This window comes from Lepidochelys kempii, chromosome 2 (assembly GCF_965140265.1).
Source record: "Lepidochelys kempii isolate rLepKem1 chromosome 2, rLepKem1.hap2, whole genome shotgun sequence".
NCBI classification, from domain to species: Eukaryota; Metazoa; Chordata; order Testudines; family Cheloniidae; genus Lepidochelys; species Lepidochelys kempii.
In genome coordinates this window covers 208,995,713-209,023,090 of record NC_133257.1, presented here as the reverse complement: position 1 = coordinate 209,023,090, position 27,378 = coordinate 208,995,713, and the positions used below count along the sequence as shown (strand labels likewise).

Genomic DNA, 27,378 nt, shown 5'->3' with positions numbered 1-27,378 from the left:
TAATGATTAAGAATAATAAATAGTGTGTAATAAGCATGTCATAAAAACAAAAAATTTATATTTCCAAGATCACTGCTTTTATAATTTATACTCAAGTAAAGGAGAAAATCCCTGGAAATAATAATTTTAGGAGAGGGTTTGCGAGACTTTACATTTTAGTGAAAGGGGTTCACAGATTGTTAAAGTTTGGGAACCACTGAGTTAGAGAATTTGGAAGTCATGAAATGTGAGTGCAACGTTGTTTTGCCAACTTGAACTGGAATGGGCGAAGAGGGATTTAACATGTCATAGGGGCTTTTAAAAAACATATGGGCTATGTAGAGTTTGATTTGGTTGTTTTTAGTCATTTTTGTTTTGCTGACTTAAATACGGTATGCAGCATGAAGCTCACAATGTGGTTACCGACAGCTTTTGTCTCTCAGCTAAAGATTGGAAATAATATATTGCTGTCAGAATCTATGAAAGCATAATGTAACTGTCATTTCCCTCCTACTCATCCTTTCAAGGAGAATTCACTTTCTTAAAGTAAATGGGGGTGGGGGTGTTTATTACAAAATATGGTTATAGCAGACTTTTTCAAATGTTAAAAATGGTCCACAAACCCTGTTGATTGACAGAAGCTACTGTACTTCAGGATAGCATTTAATTGTGTTAAGTAGAATGTTTTAATAAAGAGTGGCCAGTAAATATTTTCATGAAATGGATTTTTCTAGGAAGGATAGATATCAGAGTGTAGGTGTTTTAAATACCATCCATTCTGTACAGTTGTTGTTACATAATGAAAGCTATTGTGAAAAGCCATGAAGAAGTAATGCAGATTAGGAATACATTTCTGTGTGGGAGGAAAGGGTATGTGTGTAGTTTTCTGACTTTTTTTTTTTTTTTTTTTTTGCAGCCTGTGGACCATTGTAGTATAGTAGCTTAACGATTATTATTTAAAAAAAATTGTGTTGAACCTTAGCAAGCCCATGTGTACATGCAAATGTCAGAATTGTTCAACTGTACACAAGTGTACAGGTACCACATGCATATGTTTGGACCTGCAGTATGTGTGGACATGTGCACATGAGGGCTGAAAACATTTCTCGAATGTCCAAAGAAAAGAGAAATAGAAGGAAAACAGCCATTAATACACATTACATTTAATAATATGTGCAAGTGTGTCTCCAAGGATATAACGTATAGCATATACTCATTTATGTATTTCTTGACACCTTTAAACACTAGCAAATGTTGGGAAAATGTGCTGCACCTGGCTTCAAAGCAATTGCATTGGTAAAATTCTAGGTGGATCGCAAAAAAAAAAATCTTATTTTCTGTCCAAGCCCCTTTCTTTGTAAATGCAAATGGAATGTTGGCTGCCCCACACTCACTCCAATGTGCTATATAAAATATCTGCAGTAATTCCACTGGAGCAATCACTACATCAGTAGTCTCTAAACATCTGAGATGTCTTATGAATATTGGGTTTTAGTTGTATTTCAGTTTTTAAAGGCTTGTCCAGAGTATTTTTGTCATTACTGTTTCTTTTTATCAGCAGCAATGCAGCAAGTTTTGGATAATCTTACTGATCTGCCCATATCAACAGGAGCTGAAGAAATAGACCTTATTTTCCTCAAAGGAATTATGGAGAACCCTATTGTAAAATCACTTGCTAAGGTATTTTGATGTATTGATAGCTTTAATTAAATTTGACACTTTGCATATTTTTACTTGGAATATTGTCAAGTCAAGAAGTCTGACTGGTAGTATAAATTAATTTTATCCAGAGCATATCTACCACTGGTGGACTTAAAGGAAATTGTGAGAACAGATTTAATCTTGGACCTGCTTGACTTGATCCTTTCTCCATCTATTGAACTCAGTTGCTTTTCTAGCATTTAGAAAAGGGATTGGAATATGGAGGATGAAAATAAGTTTATTTATCATTAGTATTATCAAAGAGCCTAGGAGTCCCAGTCACGAACCAGGATCCTACTCTGCTGGGCACTGTACACACAGAACAAAAAGAGCTTGCAATCTAAAAAAAAGAAATTTTTAGATATAGACAGACCAACAGGTAAGTACAAGAAACATTACTAGTCAGTGTGATAGGCTGTAGGCTCAGCACACCAGCAGCCTTACCATTGTCAGGTTTTTGTACACACATCATCAAGGAGAATTTTAAGGAGGGAATTGAGGGAGAATGAGTGAGTTTTGTAGATGTCATGGAGCCTTTCTTCCAAGCATGAAGGGATAAAACACAAAGGAGGTTGTTTGAAAGGTTGTTGGTGCTGCACAACATTTTGATTAGTTTTATATCATTCTAGTTTTTTAATGTGGCACACACAAATGGATTAAAAACTGGCTGACAGGTCTCAAAATGTAATCGTAAATGGGGAATCATCATTGAGCAGGTGTATTTTCAGTGTGGACCAGCAGGAATTGATTCTTGTCCCTATGCTATTTAACATATTTATCAATGACCTGGAAGAAAACAAAATAATCACTGATAAAGTTTGCAGTTGACACAAACATAGGGGGAGGGGTAAATGAAGAGGATGAGTCAGATTCAGGGTGATCTGGATGGCTTGGTAAACTGGGTGCTAGCAAACAATGTGTGTTTTTGATAGAGCTAAGTGTAAATGTATACATCTATGAACAAAGAATATAGGACATATTTACAGGATGGGGCACTCTATCTTGGGAAGCAGTGACTCTGTAAAAGTTTTGGGGGTTGTGGGAAGTAATCAGCTGAACATGAGCTCCCTGTGTGACACTGGGGTCAAAAGAGCTAATGTGATCCTGGGATGCATAAACAGGAGAACGTCGGGTAAGAATAGATGTTATTTTTGGCAGTGGTGCAACCATTGCTGGGATAGTGTGTGTAGTTCTGGTGCTCACAGTTTAAGAAGGACGTTGATAAACTGGAGAGTAGTCAGAGAAGACCACACGAATGATTAAAGGATTAGAAAAATGCCCTATAGTGATAGACTCAGAGCTCAATGTGTTTAACTTAACAAAGAGAAAGATAAGGGGTAACTTGATTGCAGTCTATAAATATCTATGTGGGGAACAAATATTTAATAATAAGCTTTTCAATCTAGCAGAGAAAGATGTAACATGATCCAGTGGCTGGAAGTTGGAGCTAGACAAATTCAGACGGAAAATAAGGCATAAAGTGACAATAATTAGCCATTTAAACAACTTGCCAAGGGTTGTGGTGGATTCTCTCACTGCCAAGCTTCAAATCAAGTTTGGATGTTTTTCTAAATGATATTCTCTAGGAATTATTTTGAGGAAGTTTTATGACCTGTGTTATACAGGAGGCCAGACTAGATGATCCCAGTGGTTCTCTCTGGCCTTGAAATCTATGAAAATTTAACAAGTGGGCAATGGAGGCTGGCATCATGAGCCGATGGAAGGTAGGAGTTGATTTGGCAAATTCCTGTGTTTTAGGAACTTCAGATACCAAAAATATGGTAAAATTATTTATGAAGACAATTTCAAAATACTCAAAATTTCAAGATTTTCAGTATTTAGTATTTATATAGTACTACTCTACTGTCTCCTGTCGCATCTCATCCGGTTTGTCTTTGACCAAACGTACATTGTGATCCACACGTATGAGAGATTGTGCCTGTATAGAGCCACTCTGAAGTCAGTGGGGCTCCATGCAGGCACAGAAACCCACCCACATGGATCACCATGGTGCAGCCTAGAGAGAGAGGTGTAGAGAGAAACAATGGCAGTATGCTGCTGTTAGTAACAAGAATGGAGTGAGAAAAGATTAGAAAATAACACAGTTTATGTGTAATTTAACAAAAGTGAGCCACTTCTAGGCTAAAGTGGCGGCAACTCTATGCAAAAGTACTGCAGGGGTCTCAAAAAGTGGATGCTCGCATTCCGTATCTACTGCGTACAGATTAGAGCACAGGTACAGTGGTTGGCTTTCAAATGTGAATTGTATATCTCCACTTTTATGTTAAATTTGATACTTTATTTTTTTATCACCAGGGAGGGGGTGCTTTAGAAACAAGCTTCTTTTTGCTCCTTTGGCAAGAGCTTCTCTTCTCTGGCAAATTACAGTCTAAGAGCTTGTCTAGGAGAACAGTTAAAGACAAATCTACAGTGCTAGTGTGCCACACAGTAACTCAGTGTGGATCCTGCTACTGCATGCCCTTTGATCTACTCTACTTTGAAATGGGAGTAGATCAAAGCACACTAGGGAACTTTTAGTGCACAGGAGCAGAGTCCTCACGGACAATTACTGTGTGGCATTCTAGTGCTCTGTAGATGTACACCTCAGCTTGCAGCGCACTGTTATCTAGATGAGCCCTAAGGCAGTTTTTTTAATGGTCAAGTTGCAAATGCAAAAGAGAGAGACTATAACGGAAATGTTTACACTTTTGATTATTGGCATATCTCCGCTAGAAAGCTGTATCACTTTAACTATACAATCCCCTAGTGTGGATGCAATTATATCTGGGGGAAATGAGTAGAGTAAATTTTTGTTAGATTTTTTTTTAATGCAAATTGTCATTGCAAAATGTTACTAATTATAAGATCAGTATTATTGTCTTTTAGCTACTGTAAAAGCAGTATTGGTTACAGTGGTAAATGGTTATATAATCTGTATGGTATTTGCAAAATACATTTAAAAAACGGCAGCACCATAACATTTCTTTATTCTTTTAAGAGTGATGTGTATGTCTGGCTCAAAATTCTCAGTGAGCCTTATAATAAACAGGATTATTTAGTCAATGACCTGACTTTTTTTTCTTTAAAATAGAAAAATAACTGAAGCTTTGTCCTTTCTGTGTTAAATAAGCTACTTCAGAGGTTAATTAATTACAAATATTGGGGCTTGCTTAATAGAATTTACAGGTAAGAATGGATTCTTACCTGTAAATTCTACTTGTTGAATTCTACTTACTTCATGAAAAATCGTTTCAGAAAAAACATACAGATTTTTCCATTTTTATAGCAAGATTAAATTTAAACATCTGCCTTTGACACACTGCCTCTACACAGCCCCACTGAGAAGTGGTTTTCCTAGGCAGATACTAAAGGACCCATATTAAAGCAGTACTTGGCAATTGGATATGTGCACTTGTCCATCAGGCTCCATATATTGTGGGTATACATTGTTCGCTCCCCGTAAGGGTGTCTCAGGGTATGTCTACACTACGAAATTAGGTCGAATTTATAGAAGTCGGTTTTTTTGAAATCGGTTTTATATATTCGAGTGTGTGTGTCCCCACAGAAAATGCTCTATGTGCATTAAGTGCATTAACTCGGCGGAGCGCTTCCACAGTACCGAGGCAAGCGTCGACTTCCGGAGCGTTGCACTGTGGGTAGCTATCCCACAGTTCCCGCAGTCTCCGCTGCCCATTGGAATTCTGGGTTGATATCCCAATGCCTGATGGGGCTAAAACATTGTCGCGGGTGGTTCTGGGTACATATCGTCAGGACCCCGTTCCCACCCTCCCTCCCCCCGTGAAAGCAAGGGCAGACAATCATTTCGCGCCTTTTTTGTCTGCTGCCAGCCAAAGATGTAAAGGATAGATGGAGTGGGTCAGAACAAGAAATAGACCAGATTTGTTTTGTACTCATTTTCCTCCTCCCCTGTCTAGATCACACTGCAGTCAGTCACAGAGAAGGCGCAGCGAGGTTAATCTAGCCATGTATCAATCAGAGGCCAGGCTAACCTCCTTGTTCCAATAACAACGATAACTTTGGTGCACCATTTCTTATTGGAACCCTCCGTGCAGTCCTGCCTGAAATACTCCTTGATGTACAGGCACACCCTTTGTTGATTTTAGTTCCCTGAAGCCAACCCTGTAAGCCGTGTCGTCAGTCGCCCCTCCCTCCGTCAGAGCAACGGCAGACAATCGTTCCGCGCCTTTTTTCTGTGCGGACGCCATACCAAGGCAAGCATGGAGGCCGCTGAGCTCATTTTGGCAATTAGGAGCACATCAACCACCACACGCATTATCCAGCAGTATATGCAGCACCAGAACATGGCAACGCGATACCGGGCGAGGAGGCGACGTCAGCGCGGTCCCGTGAGTGATCAGGACATGGACACAGATTTCTCTGAAAGCATGGGCCCTGCCAATGCATGCATCATGGTGCTAATGGGGCAGGTTCATGCTGTGGAACGCCGATTCTGGGCTTGGGAAACAAGCACAGACTGGTGGGACCGCATAGTGTTGCAGGTCTGGGACGATTCCCAGTGGCTGCGAAACTTTCGCATGCGTAAGGGCACTTTCATGGAACTTTGTGACTTGCTTTCCCCTGCCCTGAAGCGCATGAATACCAGGATGAGAGCAGCCCTCACAGTTGAGAAGCAAGTGGCGATAGCCCTGTGGAAGCTTGCAACGCCAGACAGCTACCGGTCAGTTGGGAATCAATTTGGAGTGGGCAAATCTACTGTGGGGGCTGCTGTGATGCAAGTAGCTCACGCAATCAAAGATCTGCTGATATCAAGGGTAGTGACCCTGGGAAATGTGCAGGTCATAGTGGATGGCTTTGCTGCAATGGGATTCCCTAACTGTGGTGGGGCTATAGACGGAACCCATATCCCTATCTTGGCACCGGAGCACCAAGCCGCCGAGTACATAAACCGCAAGGGGTACTTTTCGATAGTGCTGCAAGCTCTGGTGGATCACAAGGGACGTTTCACCAACATCAACGTGGGATGGCCAGGAAAGGTGCATGACGCTCGCATCTTCAGGAACTCTGGTCTGTTTCAAAAGCTGCAGGAAGGGACTTTCTTCCCAGACCAGAAAATAACTGTTGGGGATGTTGAAATGCCTATATGTATCCTTGGGGACCCAGCCTACCCCTTAATGCCATGGCTCATGAAGCCGTACACAGGCAGCCTGGACAGTGGTCAGGAGCTGTTCAACTACAGGCTGAGCAAGTGCAGAATGGTGGTAGAATGTGCATTTGGACGTTTAAAGGCGCGCTGGCGCAGTTTACTGACTCGCTTAGACCTCAGCGAAACCAATATTCCCACTGTTATTACTGCTTGCTGTGTGCTCCATAATATCTGTGAGAGTAAGGGGGAGACGTTTATGGCGGGGTGGGAGATTGAGGCAAATCGCCTAGCTGCTGGTTACGCGCAGCCAGACACCAGGGCGGTTAGAAGAGCTCAGGAGGGCGCGGTACGCATCAGAGAAGCTTTGAAAACCAGTTTCATGACTGGCCAGGCTACAGTGTGAAAGTTCTGTTTGTTTCTCCTTGATGAAACCCCCCGCCCCTTGTTTCACTCTACTTCCCTGTAAGCTAACCACCCTCCCCTCCTCCCTTTAATCACCGCTTGCAGAGGCAATAAAGTCATTGCTGCTTCACAGTCATGCATTCGTTATTCATTCATCACACAAATAGGGAGATGACTACCAAGGTATCCCAGGAGGGGTGGTGGAGGAGGGAAGGAAAATGCCACACAGCACTTTAAGCACAGCACTTTAAAAGTTTACAACTTTAAAATTTATTGAATGACAGCCTTCTTTTTTTTGGGCAATCCTCTGTTGTGGAGTGGCTGGTTGGCCGGAGGCCCCCTCACCGCTTTCTTGGGCGTCTGGGTGTGGAGGCTATGGAACTTGGGGAGGAGGGCGGTTGGTTACAGAGGGGCAGCAGTGGCAGTCTGTGCTCCAGCTGCCTTTGCTGCAGCTCAACCATACACTGGAGCATTCTGGTTTGGTCCTGCAGCAGCCTCAGCATTGAATCCTGCCTCCTCTCATCACGCTGCCGCCACTTACTCTCTTCAGCCCGCCACTTACTCTCTTCAGCCCGCCACTTACTCTCTTCAGCCCGCCACCTCTCCTCCCGGTCATTTTGTGCTTTCCTGCACTCTGACATCATTTGCCTCCACGCATTCGTCTGTGCTCTGTCAGTGTGGGAGGACAGCATGAGCTCGGAGAACATTTCATCGCGAGTGCGTTTTTTTTTCTTTCTAAGCTTCACTAGCCTCTGGGAAGGAGAAGATCCTGTGATCATTGAAACACATGCAGCTGGTGGAGAAAAAAAAAGGGACAGCGGTATTTAAAAAGACACATTTTATAAAACAGTCGCTACACTCTTTCAGGGTAAACCTTGCTGTTAACATTACATACATAGCACATGTGCTTTCGTTACAAGGTCGCATTTTGCCTCCTCCCACCGCGTGACTACCCCCTCAACCTTCCCCCCTCCCTGTGGCTAACAGCGGGGAACATTTCTGTTCAGCCACAGGCAAACAGCCCAGCAGGAATGGGCTATACTGAGTGTCCCTGAAGAAAAGCACCCTATTTCAACCAGGTGACCATGAATTATATCTCACTCTCCTGAGGATAACACAGAGAGAGAGAGAACGGATTTTGGTTGAATGCCAGCAAACATACACTGCAATGCTTTGTTCTACAGTGATTCCCAAGTATGTGTTACTGGCCTGGAGTGATAAAATGTCCTACCATGAAGGACGAAATAAGGCTGCCCTCCCCAGAAACCTTTTGCAAAGGCTTTAGGACTACATCTAGGAGAACCGCAAATGCCAGGGCAAAGTAATCCTTTCACATACTTGCTTTTAAACCATGTATAGCATTTTAAAAGGTACGCTCACCAGAGGTCCCTTCTCCGCCTGCTGGGTCCAGGAGGCAGCCTTGGGTGGGTTCGGGGGGTACTGGCTCCAGGTCTAGGGTGAGAAACAGTTCCTGGCTGTCGGGAAAACCGGTTTCTCTGCTTGCTTGCTGTGAGCTATCTACAACCTCCTCCTCCTCATCATCTTCTTCGTCCCCAAAACCTGCTTCCGTATTGCCTCCATCTCCATTGAAGGAGTCAAACAACACGGCTGGGGTAGTGGTGGCTGAACCCCCTGAAATGGCATGCAGCTCATCATAGAAGCGGCATGTTTGGGGCTCTGACCCAGAGCGGCTGTTCGTCTCTCTGGTTTTCTGGTAGGCTTGCCTCAGCTCCTTCAGTTTCACGCGGCACTGCTTCGGGTCCCTGTTATGGCCTCTGTCCTTCATGCCCTGGGAGATTTTCACAAAGGTTTTGGCATTTCGAAAACTGGAACGGAGTTCTGATAGCACGGATTCCTCTCCCCAAACAGCGATCAGATCCCGTACCTCCCGTTCGGTCCATGCTGGAGCTCTTTTGCGATTCTGGGACTCCATCATGGTCACCTGTGCTGATGAGCTCTGCATGGTCACCTGCAGCTTGCCACGCTGGCCAAACAGGAAATGAGATTCAAAAGTTCGCGGTTCTTTTCCTGTCTATCTGGCCAGTGCATCTGAGTTGAGAGTGCTGTCCAGAGCGGTCAGAATGGAGCACTCTGAGATAGCTCCCGGAGGCCAATACCATCGAATTGTGTCCACAGTACCCCAAATTCGAGCTGGGAACGTCGATTTAAGCGCTAATCCACTTGTCAGGGGTGGAGTAAGGAAATCGATTTTAAGAGCCCTTTAAGTCGAAATAAAGGGCTTCACTGTGTGGACGGGTGCAGGTTTAAATCGATTTAACGTTGCTAAATTCGACCTAAAGTCCTAGTGTAGACCAGGGCTCAGTTCTCTCTGTACCAACCAGTGATCATGAATCAATTCTTTTGCTGACTTCTGTTTGTTAAAATTACTGTAAATAATGTTAGTAGTTTATATAGTGTTGAGCATCTTAATTTTTTTGTTGGTTTCCTTGGGAAATTCCCAGCTTCTGATGAGCACTGCTGAGTTTAGGGATGGACTTTGTCTAAGGCAGTACATCTGTAAGTCTTTTCAGAAGAGGGATGAAGAGGCCCAACAGAATTTTCTAATTTTCATTAGAACTTGCCTTTACAAGGGGATCTGGAAGCTCATGAGCCTGTTATCCTCCGCTAAAAAGGCACTGGAAGTGCAGTTTATTAAGCCTGCCTCAGTGTCAAAGTCTGATATCACATCACTGGATTTCAGAGTTGTCCTCTGGGTTATCATTAAAGAATGACAACATAAGCTAAATGACTTTATAAGTCTTAAGATCCAATCACTTTGAATGGAACTGGAAAAAGCATTTTCCTGGGGTCTTTAGGTTAGAGGTTGTTCAGCACAGAGGAGAAGAGCTCTGACAGGACTTCAGCCATCTGATCTGCTCAGCCTTTATTGTGATTGGCCTTCCTGAATCTTAGGTTGTAGAGATGTGTCTCAAGTTCTGCATTAGATTGAGCAGTAATCCACAGTGTGGTTATAGACACCTTTCTCTTATATTTATGGGGGAAAGGAGCCTTTTATGAAAAAAATGCTTTTTCTCCACTTATTCTTATTGCCAGGGTAGTGTGGAAGATTTGGCAGGAGAAAGCCAACATGGAACTGACAGACCTGGTTCTCAGGAAATATTGCTCAGTCATCCTTTCACTCTTTCTCTTGAGTCCGGATTTCTTGTCTCAGCAGAGCAGTTTATGCAGACTTCATGTCCCTTCATAGCTGTTGATTTTCAAAGCAAGATGACTTTACTTGTCTGAGGTGATCCAGTCAGTCAGAGATCAAAAAGCAGCCTCATAGGGGGTGACAAAGTTAGAACTGGCTTAAAATTGCTCAAGGCAGATGCTTTGACATGGTGGTTATCTGATTCCAATTGTCTTGGACTTTGTCCTATCTCTGGTATCACTGAAGCAATTCTTGGCAACTGTTCATATTTACATGGCTGCTAGTGAGAGTCAGCAATTCTTATGATAGTCCACAAAGAAGAAATGTCCTTAGGCTGCACCCCAAGTTTCTGACCAAAATTATCTCTCATCTCAATAAGTCAGTTTCTCTGCCTGTTTTTTTTTCCCCAGAGCCCAATATCTGCTGTTGGGAAGGAAAGTTGAGATGGTTAGGAACTCTTAGTTATTACACTATACTCCTGATTACCCAAATAGCAGGGGGGACACAGATTTCATTCAGATAATTGGGAGTTTGGACAAAATGGAGAGGGCAGGAGCTGTTCAGCAGGGGGTGGCCTCCTTGGTTTCTGGGGGTGGCTCCTCCTCACAGTCCTAGCCAGAGGGTAGAGGGAGGTCTCCGCTTTTCCCCATCAGAAGTGTGGCCTTCTGCCTGCACCTTGCGCCTGCAGGGGTCAGGGATCACCAGGTTTGCAGTGGTCCGAGCTTTCTGCAGTTCCACTGTCATAGCACCACTTCACCCACTCTCATGATAGCAGAGCTACATAGGGCTCCCTGTGCTGCTGCAGGAGTCATTCCATATCATCGTGGCCTCCCCTGTGGCCAAGGTTTGTTGTCATCGCCTTCCTGGCCAGGGGTCTTTGCTCTATTATCAGAATCTCCGCATTATCCAAATCCCTTTCTTGGCCCCTAGCATAGATTCAGGCCCTCTGCAGCTGGGGGACAAGGAAGGGATTCAGATAATAAGGATAATAAGGTTTTGGCTAAATGGAGTATAATGTATTTAGAGGAAATTCAGACTATGAAGCCCAGTCATTAGAGGGGAGAAGACCTTCTTTTCAAGGAGGTCACTGCTAACTAGGGTGACCAGATGTCTCGATATTAAGGACTTTGTGTTATATAGGAACTATACCCCCTACTCCCGAAAAAGAGTCCCAATTTTTCATACTTGCTATCTGCTTACCCTACTGCTAACTAGTCTCTTAGAGTGGGACTCAGTGACAGAAATGTCCAGGATCAAGCAAAAGAGTTACCAAGGCAAACTCTTGTTCTCTAACTGTATTGCCTTCATAAAGCAACATTGATCCTCCCTCTTCCTCTCTGTTTCAGAGCCCAGCCCTTGTAGCACTTCTAGAAGTAAAGAGAAACTGAAAGATTGTTCAGAGATGGTGGGCTATTAGACTGTTGTGTAATATAGAGCTTGGGGGGACACGTGTACACACACACACGTCAGTCCAGTGCTGCTTTAAAATGAGGGTTCTGTGGCCAAGTGGTTAAGCACGCTAATCCTGCGGTGAGGCTGTGAAGGCAAAACAGCAGATTTACTTTAGATAAAGTGCTCTTTTTACTCTTGATGAAAAGATAAATCAGGAAATAAAATTAATCACAGGGCTAAATGAATTAAAAGTACTGTTGCAACTCATTGGCTATCATTAATATAATCTTGTTTTTAATCTCTCACAGGCTCATGAGCGACTGGAAGATTCTAAACTTGAGGCTGTCAGTGACAACAACCTGGAGCTAGTGAATGAAATTCTTGAAGACATCAGTCCTTTAATAAACAAAGATGAAAGTATTGCAGAATTAGTTGGTATACTCAAGGAACCTCATTTTCAGGTATCATTTTTTTTCAGTTTGCATATTTAAATGTTACCACTTAATATATAAACATATGCATATTGATCTAACTAGGAGTGGAAAAAATAATTTTAACCCCTCCAGCCAAATAAGGAGGAAGAATTTGGAAGAAACACCACAGTCTTTTTTTTCACCAAGAGTAGAGTTAAAGAGAAATAGGATAAAACCAAAACGAAAAAAGACCACTTGGAGGGATTAGGTATATATGATGATGAATTCATTTTGATCAAAGCATATTCTACATTCCTTGATATATTCTCAAATCTGTCTCTAGCCAAGCACTTACAATTCTTTCTTCTCCTGGTCCAAATTTGCTGTGCTCAGGGGGATGATGTATATTACGTACAGATTTGACATCCTTTCACCTGGAAACTTAATTCTGCACTGTCAGCTAAAGAATCTTTGTTTTTTTAAAACTGGTCACACTGTTGCTCTTGCATACAGGGTTTTTGTGTTTTGGGGTTTTTTTTAACTGGACAGTTTTATGCTTCAAAAGTTACACAAGATCTAAAAGGATTTCCCTAACTTTTATTTTACTCTGGACTTTTTATCTTAAATTTGGATTTACTTTTCTCCACTGCTGTGGTGTGTTTGGCAGACATTTAACTACACCATTATTCCAGCATCCTATCTCTGACTATAGCCAGTAGCAGGCTATTCACAAGAAGGTGCAGGAAACCCCTTATTCATAAGTCTGTGGCCTTCTCTCATCCCTCAGAAAAAGTTTCTTCAGGAAAGAGGTATTGTACATTTCTGCCTATTAAATCATTAATAGTCTAGGAATTGCACTTGATGTGAGCTATGCCCTCTACATATTCCCAAACAAAAAACTGTCAAAGCAGAGTCAAGGTTGAGCGTATGTATCACTTAAGGGGAAAAAACATAACCTGGATGATGATGTCCTACCAAAGCCAAGCACTACAAAATCAGGAAATTCAGAGCTAAGGTAATACTTAAGCGATCCAAAATGTTAAAGTAAGAAATTCACAGTTATGGCACTGAAACCACCTTATCCATCATCTCTCATTCATCACCGAAAGATCAACTCCAGCCTCCCTGGCTCACTTGTTAAATTTTCAAACAAGCATCTTCTCCTATGTTGCCCCTTTCGCTTATGAGTTTTTCCCCCTAAATATCTGAAAAGCTAACTCATTATCTTCCTTAAGATTCCTCCTTTGGACTCTCCTCTGTGGTGTTATGTACAAAAGCTTGACAATGGTTAAGCTGCTAGTGTACTGAGCCCGCAGCTTCTTGCGCTGACCAATAATGTCCCTTGTGTCCTTGTACTTAGGCTTGTCTGTATACCTCTATCATCTTTTCTTTCATTTAGATTGTTAAACTCTTTGGGGCAGGGAATGTCTTTGTTCCGTGTGTGTACAGGGCCTAGCACAGTGGGGTACTGGCCCAGGACTAGGGCTCCTAGGTACTGTGATCATACAAAAAATAATAACCTTAACTCTGCCCTGTAGTAACATTGTTAGATTATTATGATTAAGGGATCTTAGCATTTTGTGCCACCACATTAGGTTAAACTGATTTTTAAAGAGCATATTAGAATATTTTTTCATAATTTACCCCTCGTGGTGTCATGAGGATTCTGACTCTCCCTTTGCAGAGATTCCTACACAAAAACCCACTTACTCAAGTTTTGAGCAGAGGACCAGGTAAAAGAATAGCTCCCAGTCCTGTAACTGCCAGGTTCAGTCACAAGCAAATTGGTGGCAGCAGTTAAAGCAAATTTTTGCTGGCCCTTCAAGAGGCTCCCAGGAACCTGTAGCCCCTATCTTCTGCTTCCACAGCTGGACCTGAAGTTCCTTTTTCTCTGTTATGTCTGTTTCGCTGTTTCCCTGTTTGTGGCACACAGGCTCCTGAAGCATCCCATGTGAGTTGCTTGAAGGCCTCTGCTTTCTGTGTCCATGCTCTGGTAGGCCTCTGGAAGCTGCAACATTCGAGTAGTACAGCCTGGCCTAGCTACTGGTCCTATCCTCTGCCTACCCCGGCTGTGCATGTGGCCCTACCAGAGCCACCATCCATGGTATCTTGTACTCTGCTTTTTCTATCCAACTACTTAATGTGATGCCTGTCAGTGGCCTTGCCTGTGACTAGAACTCCAGAATGTCTTTTTGTGAAATAAACTGCCACTATCCTACTTTAAGGCGAGGTAGGATTAAGGGCCATTCTACTCCACCAACTTGTCAAGGGCCCATATTTCCTCTCCCTGCCTCTACCAATGAGACTCCCCTGAGCTCCCTTTCTGACGGAGCCTGGTACTTCCATCTCATGGGAGTGAATTATTGCCAGGTTATACAGATGTGGGTTGGAGTACCCTTCTTGTTTCCATGTTTTCCACGTAGGCCTGAAGTCACTATAATCTGTCCCCTAGAGTCTGGTCTTTTGCTTTGTCCAGCAAACCTAGATTTATGTTGTTTTTTTCATAATTGTTAGAAGATTAGATTTTTTAACGAAAGGTATCTTAAAACTGTAAAGTAAATTGTTTTCCAAAGGTATTCATTATAAGATTTCAATATTTGTATGTTTGTCCATGTATGTAGACTGGGAAGAACTCCTTTAGTTCAAAGTTCTGATCACTTGTTTCCAGCAAGTGGAGTTATCTCAGTTTACATATATCCCAAATCATATATGGGACTATAATTCAGGTTCTTGTAAGTAGAAACCACACACTTCTTGCAAAATCACTAGAAACTCTTATAAACCTAGGACTTGCAATTCTGCGTAGTTTTAGCTTTTTAGTGGGGGATTGTTCATTTTTTACTTCCACCACTTTGTGTTCATGAGCCTCCAGGAACCTAATGTGACTGCTCAGATACTTCCTTATTAGTCAAAGAAGAAGAATATTTTAGGGTGTCTGCACGCATGTTCATGCGTGAGAGTTCACCTGGTCCTATTCGACCCCATATTTACTCTGTCTCCTACAACTGCTTACAGTAAATAGTGTTTATGTGAGTAGTCCCATATTTGTTCACATAGTATGATGATGAAGTCATGTAAATACTTACTCATATGTCCCAAAGAAGTCTATTTAAGTGTTACTGTATTCTAAACGAAACAAGGGTTGCAAAATCTAGGCTTAAAGGTTTTGTAGCAACTTATTTAGGTACTGAATTGTCATTTAATAACCAATACCTTCCATAGATATTAATAGTAAACCTGCTTTATTCACTCTTCATTTACAGTCACTCTTGGAAGCCCATGATATTGTGGCATCAAAGTCTTATGATTCCCCTCCTTCTAGCCCAGAAATTAATAGTTCTTCAGTGAACAACCAGGTAGTACCAGTAGATGCCATTCGTATACTTGGTATTCACAAAAGAGCAGGGGAGCCACTGGTAAGTAAATGTAATTAAGTGTTGTGTCTTTCACCTAAACAGTAAGAGAAATATTTTTGATGTTTTGAATTTTCTACATTGTTCTTATTATTTCTCTTTATTCATACTGGTGTTTATAATTTTTATATTGAGTAATCCCATTGATTATAATGTGCACTATAACATTTTCAAAATCAGTTTGACAGGAGATGCAAGAATGAAAGGCTAAAATCTGAAGATACATGACCATTCTCCCACACTTTTCTCTTCAAGGACAAATGATGACCTTGTCATTAGGCAGGATGATATGCCTAGCATAAGTGATATGAAGAAACTTTTTTTGAATATTTGGTCCTATTAAGGAATGACAGAACTTAGTGAAATCAAGAGCAAATGATCTGACCGGTGTATGCTTACGTATCAACTTCCCGTCCGGAGTACATATGATTTGCATTTATTTCACTTGGACCATGCATATTTATTGCATAATACAGTGCAATAATGTCAGTATGTTAACAATTTGTTCTGTGGTCACTATTAAAAAGTCAGCAGTAGTAGTAATTGTTAGAACAAAATTTAAGGTGAAACTCAAACAGTGATATTAAACTAAGTAATGGTGTTACTCAATGCTTCCTTTAGGGTGTTACATTTAGGGTTGAGAATAATGATCTAGTAATAGCACGAATCTTGCATGGCGGAATGATAGATCGACAAGGACTTCTGCATGTGGGTGACATCATTAAAGAGGTGAATGGCCATGAAGTTGGAAACAATCCAAAAGAACTACAAGAACTACTGAAAAATATTAGTGGCAGTGTCACTCTGAAAATTCTTCCCAGTTATAGAGACACTGTTATTCCTCAACAGGTCAGTAACATGATATTTTCATTGCTTCTGCCAGAAAACGTTTTATTTAGTGGTGTTATAATAATCTTATGTATTATAAATTACTGAAGGAATGAAAACAAAAGACTTCTCTCTATTTTGTTTTCTTACTTTGTGCATTTGACTGCACTCTTTGTATAGTCACTTTAACTCTTCCCCTGCATAGTCAGTCAGTTTCCCCTTTGTCTGGGTCTTTCCCATACAGTAAAAGAGGAAGAAAAAAGATTGTTTTAAAAGAGAAAGGAATATATAACTAAACCCACAAAAGTTAACACAGGGGCTGAAGAGTAAGTGTAGTATCTTTAATTCTCTTTAAAAAGAACTAGATTAAGTTGTCCTTTAAATGATTGACACAGGATATATCATGTAATGTAAAGCTGCTATATAGCTGGCTGAAATTTTGAAAAAAATGAACATTTTGAAGAGTGACAATTTTTGGATTAAATTTTGTAGTAATTTTTTTTTACTGTTTTTGACTGTGTTTGCTACCATTTTCTCATGTAAAACAATGAGGTACAGGTATTTCCTTCTCTTCGTTTGGAGCATTTGGTAGTAAACACAGATACTGCAGATAAACTGGAGAATATAAATATCTGGCCCCATAGATATCATGGTAATTGGTGTCTTAAAATGCCTCCTACTGCTTCTTAATGAGGTAGGTTGCTTCAAATATTAAAAGATGGACAAATAAAGGAAGGTTCACATAATAGGATTTTAACCAGACAAAACCTGATGAGTATACAACTGAGCTATGGATTCTTTTTTATTGAGAAACATAGCACATAAAGAGTGTGCTTAATGTTATATGGTATTCCTTTACTAATATAAATAACATTTTGGTCTTAAACTTTTGTTCTGGGAACGTGTGCCCATTTCATATGTTTATATCTGTCCTCTTAAGTCCTTCATATTGACACATAGGATAGTGTAAAGACCTTTTAGCCAATTAACAAAGACGAAGGTTTATTTGCTTTATAGTGAGCATAAAGCTGGGGTTGCATGTGCCTCACTATCCAATAATTCTAATTTGATTTCATACCAAGAATTCCCTAAATCCCTCACATCTTCATATTTCTGTCAATTGAGTGGTAAAAGTAATAGTCCTTTGCATTTGCATAATGTCTCTTTATTAGAAGAGCTCAGCTGCCTTAAAAGGATGGGTAGGTAGCAGTTTCTCCATTCACAGATGGGGAAAGTGAAGTACAGAGAAATTAAGTGACTTGCTCATAGTCACTCAACAAGTTTGGTGAAGGGTCAGCACACTAGAACAGATACTGTATCCTAACCTTATGAGAGAGCCACTCTTCTGGATTTGCAGTTTATATAGATTTCTGGTAGATCCATGTTAACGTTCTGCAAATACAGGTTCTTGTCCTTCCGTGATACCTACAAATAGGAAGTTCTATATAAATGCTTAGTACTGTTTGTTTAATGGGTGTTTCAGGTTCTAGCATATCAAAAAGCTGTATTGCTGAGCTTAAGAGATCCAAACAGTATAATACAATGCAAAATAAATCTCTTATTGTTCCACATCCTATCCTGGCTTTTATCACATATTTATCCACCAGCCAAATTCCCTTTTAGGGCAGTTGGCTTCATAAAGCCAATAAACTTAGTTAACTAAGTTGTGAATGCAAACAGAGTAGTATTTTAGTACTGGCTTTCTGATTCTACTCGTAGTGACCCATACATATTCTAACAATTTGTGCACTGATTGTGAATTCCTACAACACAGATTACAAAGTGGGGTGTGTCTGTTCGTGGCATTACCCAGGGTGCAATCTGGACTGTTGAACAGCCGTGTCCCCTCAATTGTCCAGCCTGGGGTGCCTTTTATATTGCTCACGCACAGCCTCCAGCATGTAAATTACTCCCAGCTATCCTGTGAGAGTGCTGTGGCGAGCCACTCTTGAATTACACTGCAGAACAACACCAGTTCCAGATTTCCCCCCAGAAATGTGCATCTTGTACTGCCGAGCCCTCTCCTGGACAACACAAGCTCATATAAAGTCGTTCATTTTATTAATAGAAAATGATATGTACAAACCCTGTTACCTCAAATGAAGTTTCCAAAACACTTCAGTCCAAGCACACTGGTCTAGATAAAACAATAAAACAAGTTTATTAACTACAGAGAGATTTTAAGTGATTACAAGTAATGAGGCATAAAAGTCAGAATTGGTTACAAAGAAATAAAAGGCAAAACGCAACTAATACCTAACATAATCAGCTAAGTGAATTCAAAGCTAGGGTCTCTCATCACATGTTCTAGATGTTTTACTGGCTGAGTCTTTCCGTCAGGATCTCTCCTCCTCGTCCAAAGCTATTTACTTTGTTCTTCAAGTGTCGTCGATGTCGTGAGTAAAGATGAAGGGAGATTTGGGGGTGTCTGTTCCCCATTTTTATATCTTGTTCTCTTCTTTGAGAATCAGGAGACAGAAAGTCTGTGGGGATGGGAACCTCCAGCTATTTCTTTGCAAGATGTAAATTTCTCTCACCCTTTTTTCTGCCAAAGAATGGCCACTGAATCAGGTGATGGTCTTTTTCATTTTTTTGACACCTGATTTGAAACATTAGTTTGCCTTTTGTCTCTGAGGAACTGGTTTGTGGTTGCTATTAGTAATATCATAGAGTAGAATCATATAACATTGCATACAATGTTGCCACACGTATTTTACCTGGATAATAATGACCAGCAAATTTTGAGTTTTCAAATAATACCTCACAAGGCATACTTTGTCCAAAATGTATCATAGTCTTGAAAAAGGAATGAACGCAGGGGTACAGACTATCACGCTCTTGTAAACCAGTTTGCCTGTCAAGCCCTGAAGGCTTTATATATTCTGTTATAGCTTGATTTCTATATTTTAGGAAAATCAGGCTTTCTGCTGCAATTCCTGTATTTTTTTATTTTGTTTAAAATCTTGAGCTGAAACAAATGCCCAATTGTCAATTTTTGGTAATAGATGATTTTCTTCTTTTGTCTTTTATTTTTTGTGGAATTGTAAATGTCAGTAACTGAATCTTATTTGTATATAGTAAAGAAAAGAAAATGGACATATTTAACAATTAAGAGTTGAGTAAGATTAGTCTCTTGATCCACCATGTCTTCTCTTACTTGAACACTTCTTTTCCTTTTCAAAATCCACGTTTCACATGTATATCTATAGTTAATTTAAGTAACTGGAATTTTATTCATTGGGGGTAAAGAGGGCTGAAGAATGCACCTTTATTTAAGGTGCTATACACAGAACTCTCACTCTTGGGTATCATGTTCCCTTGAGCAACTGGTGTTACTCCTTACCAAAATAATCAATACCTCATTTAGGAAGGAATCTTTCCTTCCTCCTTCAGATATACAATAGTTCAACCTCCATTGAAGAAATCCACTTTAGGTACTTCAGATTTAGCTTAATTACCAGCCAGTATCAAATCTCTTGTTCCTGAGCATAGTCTTAGAGAAGAAAAAGGCCAATTTACAAGCCCAGAACCTAGGATCAAAACTGCTTTAGTGGCACTGATGAATGACCTCCTGCTGTGCATGGATGGAGAGCAGACATCCATTCTGATCCTCCTGGACCTCTCTGCACCATTCAGCACTGCTGATCATGAGATACTGCTGTCCCATCTAAGAAAAGAAACAAGGATCCATAAGAATGTACTAAAATGGTTTAAGTCCTTTGTGAAGGGACGCACTCAAAGCACAGTGATGTGAAGCAGCATCTTTGCCACCAGGTCCCTCATTTGTGGAGTACTACAAGGATAAATTTTCTCTGATCTAGGCAAACTGGTGAGAATTCATGGATTCAAGTGCCAACAATATGCAGATGAGACACAACTTCTACTTCTCCTTCAGTACATGTGGTTATCAAGATCAGCTAATGGATTAAGAACAGCTGATTGAACTTGAATCTAATCAAGATAAAGATTATGCTGATTGGCAGCAGAAAGCACTTTTGGGAAGTTTTGAGTGCAGTTTCTTTTAGTTAAAAGTACATATGCACAATTGGTCAATTCATTCCATAGTTTAGAACTGCTGCTGGATTTTTGGCTGACATAGTCTCACATAGCAGCATCCATGAGTAACACTTTCTACCATCTCTGTTTGGCAAGGACTAAGTCCTATCCTGATGGAGAATGACTTGGCCCTCAGTTATATGTTGCCCTTATCTTCTGTTTGGATAATCCAATGGCTGGAAGTTTGAAACTAGACAAATTCAGCCTGTAAGTAAGATGTAAATTTTTAACCATGAGGGTATTAGCCATTGGAACAATTTACCAAGAGGGGTGGTGAATTCTCTGTCAATGACCATTTTAAAATCAAGGTTGGATGGTTCTTCTGAAAGATCTGCTATAGGAATGATTTTGGGTAAGTTCTATGGCCTGTGTTATACAGGAAGTTTAAAGTAGAGGATCACAATGGATCCCTGCTGTCCTTGGAATCTGTGATTCCAGCAACAAAATATACCTGGACATGAAGCCATCAGACTTTAGGAAACTTCAACTACTACAACTTCTCCTCAGCAACACAGACTACAGTGAGCACATCAGACCTGTCATCTCTCTACGGTGGCTTTTCATAGAATATAGTGTCAAATTCAAGGTCTTGATCCTTACCTTCAATGCACTTATGGCTTGGGTTCAGGATATCTAGAAGATCACCTAAAGTTCAGAGATGAGGATCGCTGTTGACAGCTCTGCTCCTGAGGCACAACGGTGCTTTCTGCTGCAAAGGTAAAGCTCGTTTGTGCAGGAGACAGTTGTTGTGGGAGCAGAGCCAAGACTGTGGAACATACTCCCACAGGAACTGAGAACTGTCACAAACCTCACCACTTTCCACTCCAAATGCAAGTTATGCTGCTGTGGCCATATCTTAACTAAAATAAACATATAAACGTACATATATTTTAAAAAAACTACCACAACTGAACACACTATATTGCCACACAATTTTTCCTCTGGGGGATGATGAGAGGATGAACCACATTTTAAAGATGTTAGTCATATCACATAATGCGTTTCTGAAGCACCTCAAACTATCATGAACAAAATAGAGCAGAAATGTCCCCATTATAAGATAAGGCAAAACTATCCAAACTCTGAGATTTTGACTCTCCTAAATAAGACGGTGGTGTCAAGCAAGCAGGATTCTCTCCTCTCCTTCTCTCTGTCCTCCCTTATAGAAGTCTGGTCAGCATTCATTTCGCAACTGTCTTTACCTCAGTTTTCAGGACTTTCCACTTAGTGTTGCCTTGATTGGTAAAAGAGCTCTCCTTAAGTGCTGTAGCCTGACTTTTGTGGCTTCCACTTCTGTTGTCACATGTCCCAGGGTAGCTTTTTCTCCTGTATTTATATCTTTTCTTTTTAAATCAGCCAGTCCAGTCAGAGCTGTAATAAATTCTTCTGGTTTATTTAACCCACAATGCATTTTGTCATTGCTTCTTGTTGTTTAATTCCAAAATTGTTGTTCCTTTGTCATTTGGTTCTGCTGAAGTCCTTTCATGAGTCAGCTCAGAGCTTGTTTTATCCTGCTTTGCTTTTCTGTATTTGGAGGGTTTCTGTCTTAGTAGATTGTCTATTTTGGCACATTTTGTTGGCTTCTCTTCAGTGTCTGGTCTTGTAGTACTTCGGACTCTTGTGGTGTTGCTTTGGTGAATTGTTTCTCTGTACAGCTTTAGTGCTTTGCCAGGTTTGTTCTTCCTGTCAAGTCTCTTCAAATTATTTTCCCACTCACTGTCCCTATAGATAAGTGGTTTTCAAGCTGTGGGTCGCGACCAGTACTGGTTGCGGAATAGAAGGCACTGGGTCGTGGCGGCTCCAGTCAGCACCGCTGACTGAGCCGTTAAAAGTCCCGTCGGCAGTGCTGCCCAGCTGCTTGTTCCAGTACCGTGCTGTGCCCCGGAAGCAGCTAGCAGCATGTCTGTCTCCTAGGTGATGGGGGCCCATGGGGTTCCTTATGCTGCCTCTGCCCGAGCACCGGCTCCACGCTATAGGTTTGACCATTTAAAGGTAGATTTCTTTTAAAGCACAAAATAAATCATATTCCTGAAAAATTTGAATATGATTTTACTGAAACATATGTTGGCTCACAGTAAATCGTGTGAGCTTATCTCAAGTGATCTTTGTCTTTAGGTGCCTCAGAGGCCTAATTGAGAGAGAATTGTCTAGTGGTTAGGGCACTAGCCTAGGACTTGGGAGACCTGGATTCAGTTCCTTGCTCTACAAAATACTTCCTATGTGATCTTAGGCAAGTCACTCAGCCTCTGTGCCTCAAATCCCCATCTGTAAAAACAGGGAAGCGCTACTGTCCTCATTTCACAGTGGTGTTGTAAGAGTAAGTACATTAAAGATTGTGAAGTGCTTTGAGATCTACTAATGAAAAGTGTTATATTAGAGCTAGGTGTTCTATAGTATGAAGAGACAGATAATAAAACCCCCTTTAAACTTTTTTCAACCCAAGGTTTTGGCTAACGCAAATCAGCATGGGATGGAAAATTGCGAGAAGAAATATAATTTCTGTATCTTCAATCAGTCTGGTTTGATGGGTTGTTCCTTCTGTGTATATCTTATTAGGCAACAGAAAAGGCCAATTAGAACACTGAAGGCAAGATTTTTAAAAGTGATTAGTGATTTTTGGGTGAGTCTACATTTTTTTTGTCTGACTTGAGACTACTAAAAATGGCCTGATTTTCAGAGGATAAGTGCTCAGCGCTTTCTGAATATGTAGCCCCTTTAAGGTGTCTCATCTTGGGCACCTGCAAATTGATCCTCAGCCTGTTGGAACCTTCTGTTCAGATAATCAGTAGTCTAGAAAACAAGAAGCTGCTTTTCCTCACCAAAGTCTAGCTTCTGCCAAGACAGATAAGGATTACTCAGTAACACTACTGCTGTTCTTTTATCAGGTGAGGATCCTTTTTTTTTTAAACTACATGATCAAAAAAGAAAACAAGAAAAAATAGAAACCAAGCTTCAAAGTGTAGCCTTTTGAAGAGCAGTTTTTCAGCCTTCTTTCTCTAGTTAGTTTGGTACATTTTTAAACTAGTGTGGCACTAAAGCCTGAAGATGAGTCTAACTCTGTAATCCAGAAGCAGAAATCGTTGAAAGGGTTCAAAATTGCGTATCCTACTAAGTTCAACACTGTTGAATAAAGGCTTGGAAATTTTATGCAAAAATATTTGGAACTCATGGCCAAAAGAACTAAGGTAAAAAGCTTTTAAATATCATTTGGTTTAAAGGACTTATTAAAAGACTCAAAATTGAAACTTCAAACCTCCAAGCATAAGACTGGACTGGAATTGTCAAACTTATTTTGTGCAGATTTATTATCTGTTCAGTACCTTCTTGTTGCATGAAGGGAAAACATACTCTATTTTAGAAACTGTTGTTTTTCTGCCCACTATTTCTTTTCTTTCTGCCTTCTTCTGTCTGTCTTTCATTTGTACTTTGTTCTCTGTAGCAACTCCCAGTTTCTCACCTCTGACCTGTGGATTTTGATCTCAATCCTTTCCTCATTTCTTTGCTAAAAGAATAAATTTAAATAGTTAATGATTACATTTTAAAGTGTCATTAGATTATTGGTAGTCAGAGGCAGTTCACAGCAATGAATCATTGTTTCAGGCTGTTTGCAGAATCAGGCAGATGGCATTACATTAGTTACAGTCCGTTCACATTTGAAAGGTGTTATATGTAGCCAGGAGAGAGAGAACTTTTTTTTTTTTTTTTTGGTGAGAGCTTAGATTCTGAACATGCTATGCAGGCCATGCAAATGTATTTGGTGGGCTGGATCCAGCCAACATTTGACACCCCAATCTAAACCCATACAGAAAAGGGTAACATTTTCTCAACCTCCCATAAGTTCACATTTCCTTATTTCCTATAATACAAGAGGAGGCTCTTTCATCTTGAAAGAATCTTCTAAGGTTCATTCTATCTACCACTCTGTCTCATTGAGTGATTTAAAGTGGGAGGCTTCTTCACTCTTAGGGAAAAACACTGATAAGTACAAGATTGGGCACCCTCAGTAATGACCAGGCGGTACTGCATAAAATTACAAGAAATGCCTGTTGTGTCCCCTCTGTTCATCCTGTCCTCAGTTGCTTTTTGGGAAGAAAAATAACACAAGGTTTTATTAACTATGTGTAGTTCATTGCCTCCTCAAGTACAGGTGCAGAATCTGGGACTTGTTTCCCTACGTTTTATAGTACCAAAAAAGGTGGACCAATTTTGATTTTTAAAATGGCTGAATTTGTTTGTATTCAAGAAAAAATTCTGGATGGAATCTAATGCAAAGATTTTGCTGTTGGGGACAGTTCATTCAGGGGATTTTGTAATATGTCTGGATCTCCGGGAAACCTACCTTTTTTTTTTATATGCCTCTAGATCCCTGTTGGCATTATTGCCTGAGACTTGTCCTAGGGAGACATTCACTTTCAGTCAGAGCCAGTCATGTGGACACATACATGTGCTTGGGCTAGAAGTGGCAGCAATAAAGTTTAGTTTGTTCTTTGAGTGATGGTCCCTATGTGTATTTCACATGTGGGATATGCAAGCACACCATGTGTCTGAGTCTGTAATTTTTTGTAAGCAGTGTTCATTAGCCCAGTGGTTCTCAAAGTCAGTTCGCCGCTTGTTCAGGGAAAGCCCCTGGCGGGCTGGACTGGTTTGTTTACCTGCCATGTCCGCAGGTTCGGCCGATCGCAGCTCTCACTGGCCGCGGTTCCCTGCTCCAGGCCAACGGGGGCTGCGGGAAGCGGCCTTCCCGCAGCCCCCATTGGCCTGGAGCGGCGAACTGCACCCTATTACAGAGACTATTACAGCAAGGCAACCATTTGTACCATTGGTTCCACCAGAGATAAGGAATCCAGCTTTCTCTTCAGATGAGTATTAGCCCCTGCAGGATCCCCTGCAGCATCAGGCAGAGGGAGCATGAGATAAGAGCCCCAGATCAGGATTCCAGCCCCAGACCAGATACAACTGGCCAAAGGACAGGTGGTACCTGATGCCATGGATTCCTCCTCAACCAGCTGATTCAGCCTACAGGAGTCCTATTTATCATCACCCAGTTACCCACAATTGAAACTGTCAGAATATGTGGAAGGGGAAAGTGAGTCAGAGCCTACAGTTCTTGTCATCCTCACCGAATGAGGTGGTTACTCCATCCTCTGTTTCCCTCAGATGACTTTAAGCAATACCAGGATCTCATGCACAAGGTGACTGTAGAGCTACAGAATGAGCTGGAGAAGGTCCAGAAGCCTCAGCACAGTTTACTGGACATTCTGCAATCTTCCAGTCCCTGCTGAGTGGCCCTCCCCATCAATGAGGCCATCGTGGCAAAGATGGTTTGGCACACCCTGGCTTCTTGTGTGCTCACCCCAAAGAAAGCCAAAAACCATTACTTTGTTCCTTCCTGGAGGGGAGGGGGAGAGGTTTTTGTTTTCTCACCCACTGTCTAACTCTTTGGTAGTACAGGTAGCTACAGAGCAGTCCAAGCAACAGCACCCAAAGCCCACGGTCTCTGATAAAGGACACAAGTGACTCATCCTGCTAGGGAGAAAGGTCTTCTCATCCACCTCACTCCGGTTCAGGAGCTCAAATTACCAAGCCTTTTTGTCCAAATATGATGATAGCAACTGTAATAAGTTTTTGGAATTCAAGGACAAGCTCCCTCAGGATAAGGCCCACTCCAGGCCTTAGTGGATGAGGGTAGGATGGTGACCAAAGCTTCCCTCCAAGCTGTGCATTTAGAAAGATGGCTGCAGCCATTGTTATGCAAAGGGACTAATGGTTGCAATCCTCAGGTTTCCCTAGAGAGGTGCAGAGTACTATCCAAGATCTGCCCTTCGATAGTATCAACCTGTTTCATGATAGTCTCTCCACTCCTTGAGTCTTTAAGGGTAATGCTTTGCTCACTGGGCATTTATACTCCCACCCTTAAGAGAAAACCCCATAGACAAGGGGAATAGGGCAAGATGATCTCCTCAGCTTTTTAACCACCAACATCCTCAGGAGCCACCACACAAGAGACCGGGTTTATAGACCCAGGAACTCAGCCACTGTAACATCAACTGACACATCATATTCCAACCTCCAAATGAAGAGTTTCTTTTGATAGGTCTGTGGAGCTATACCTTACTGGTGCTGCTTCATTCCCCTCCCCTGATATTTGGAGGTTGCCTTACCTAATTTGCCAAAAACCAGAGGACCCACTACAGACAAATGGGTATTAGAGATGATTCATTGTAGCTTTCTGATCATGTTTCTGGTACCTCCTACTCACAAATCCCCTTCCCTGTTCCATTTCAAGGACCACTCTTACAAGCAGATTCTACAACAAGAGGCAAACCCCCCTCTCCTACCGGGAGCTGTAGAAAGGGTTCCACCACAACATTAGGGAAGGGATTCCATTCCCCTTACTTCCTGACCTCCAAGAAGAATGGGGAAAGGAGAGCAATTCTCAATCTGAGGCAGCTGAATAGATTCATTTGAAAGCTAAAATTCTGCATGATATCCGTGGGCATCAATAATTTCCTTGTTAGAGGGGAACACATGGTTTGACATTCTTGACCTGAAAGATGCATATGTTCACAAAGACATCCACCCAACTCACAGGAGGTTCCTCTTCAATCAATCACATTACCAGTTTAGAGTCCTTCACTTTGGCCTAGCTATAACACCCAAGGTCTTCACAGAGGTTTTTTCAGTAGTGGCAGTTTGGATGAGAAGGGATTTACAGGCTTCACTTACCTCAACAACTGGCTTCTGAAGGGCAGTTCCTATGAGGAAGTCCAGTGAACAGCCAGTGTTCTGCTCAGCCTTCTGCCTTCTTTGGATGTCTGCATCAATCACAAAAAGTCCACGTTGACACCCACAAGATGTATAAACTCTACAGGGCAATAATGGACTCAACCACAGCAAGAGCATATCTTCCTCTTGACT

General features: G+C 41.4%; 1 protein-coding gene across 6 annotated transcripts in view; it reads left to right on the top strand.

Moving 5' to 3' along the window:
• Positions 1-27,378, top strand: part of PALS2 (protein associated with LIN7 2, MAGUK p55 family member) — a 132,628-nt gene that overhangs the window by 76,356 nt on the left and 28,894 nt on the right. For 4 of the 6 annotated variants that reach the window (XM_073333707.1, XM_073333705.1, XM_073333706.1 and 1 more), the window contains 4 exons: positions 1,541-1,659; positions 12,059-12,211; positions 15,427-15,579; positions 16,198-16,425. In XM_073333707.1, coding sequence (XP_073189808.1) covers positions 1,543-1,659; positions 12,059-12,211; positions 15,427-15,579; positions 16,198-16,425 — 651 coding nt within the window. In that variant the 5' untranslated portion in view covers positions 1,541-1,542. Of the gene's footprint in view, positions 1-1,537; positions 1,660-12,058; positions 12,212-15,426; positions 15,580-16,197; positions 16,426-27,378 lie in introns of all 6 variants that reach the window. The other 2 variants (XM_073333710.1, XM_073333708.1) reach the window with 1 other exon arrangement.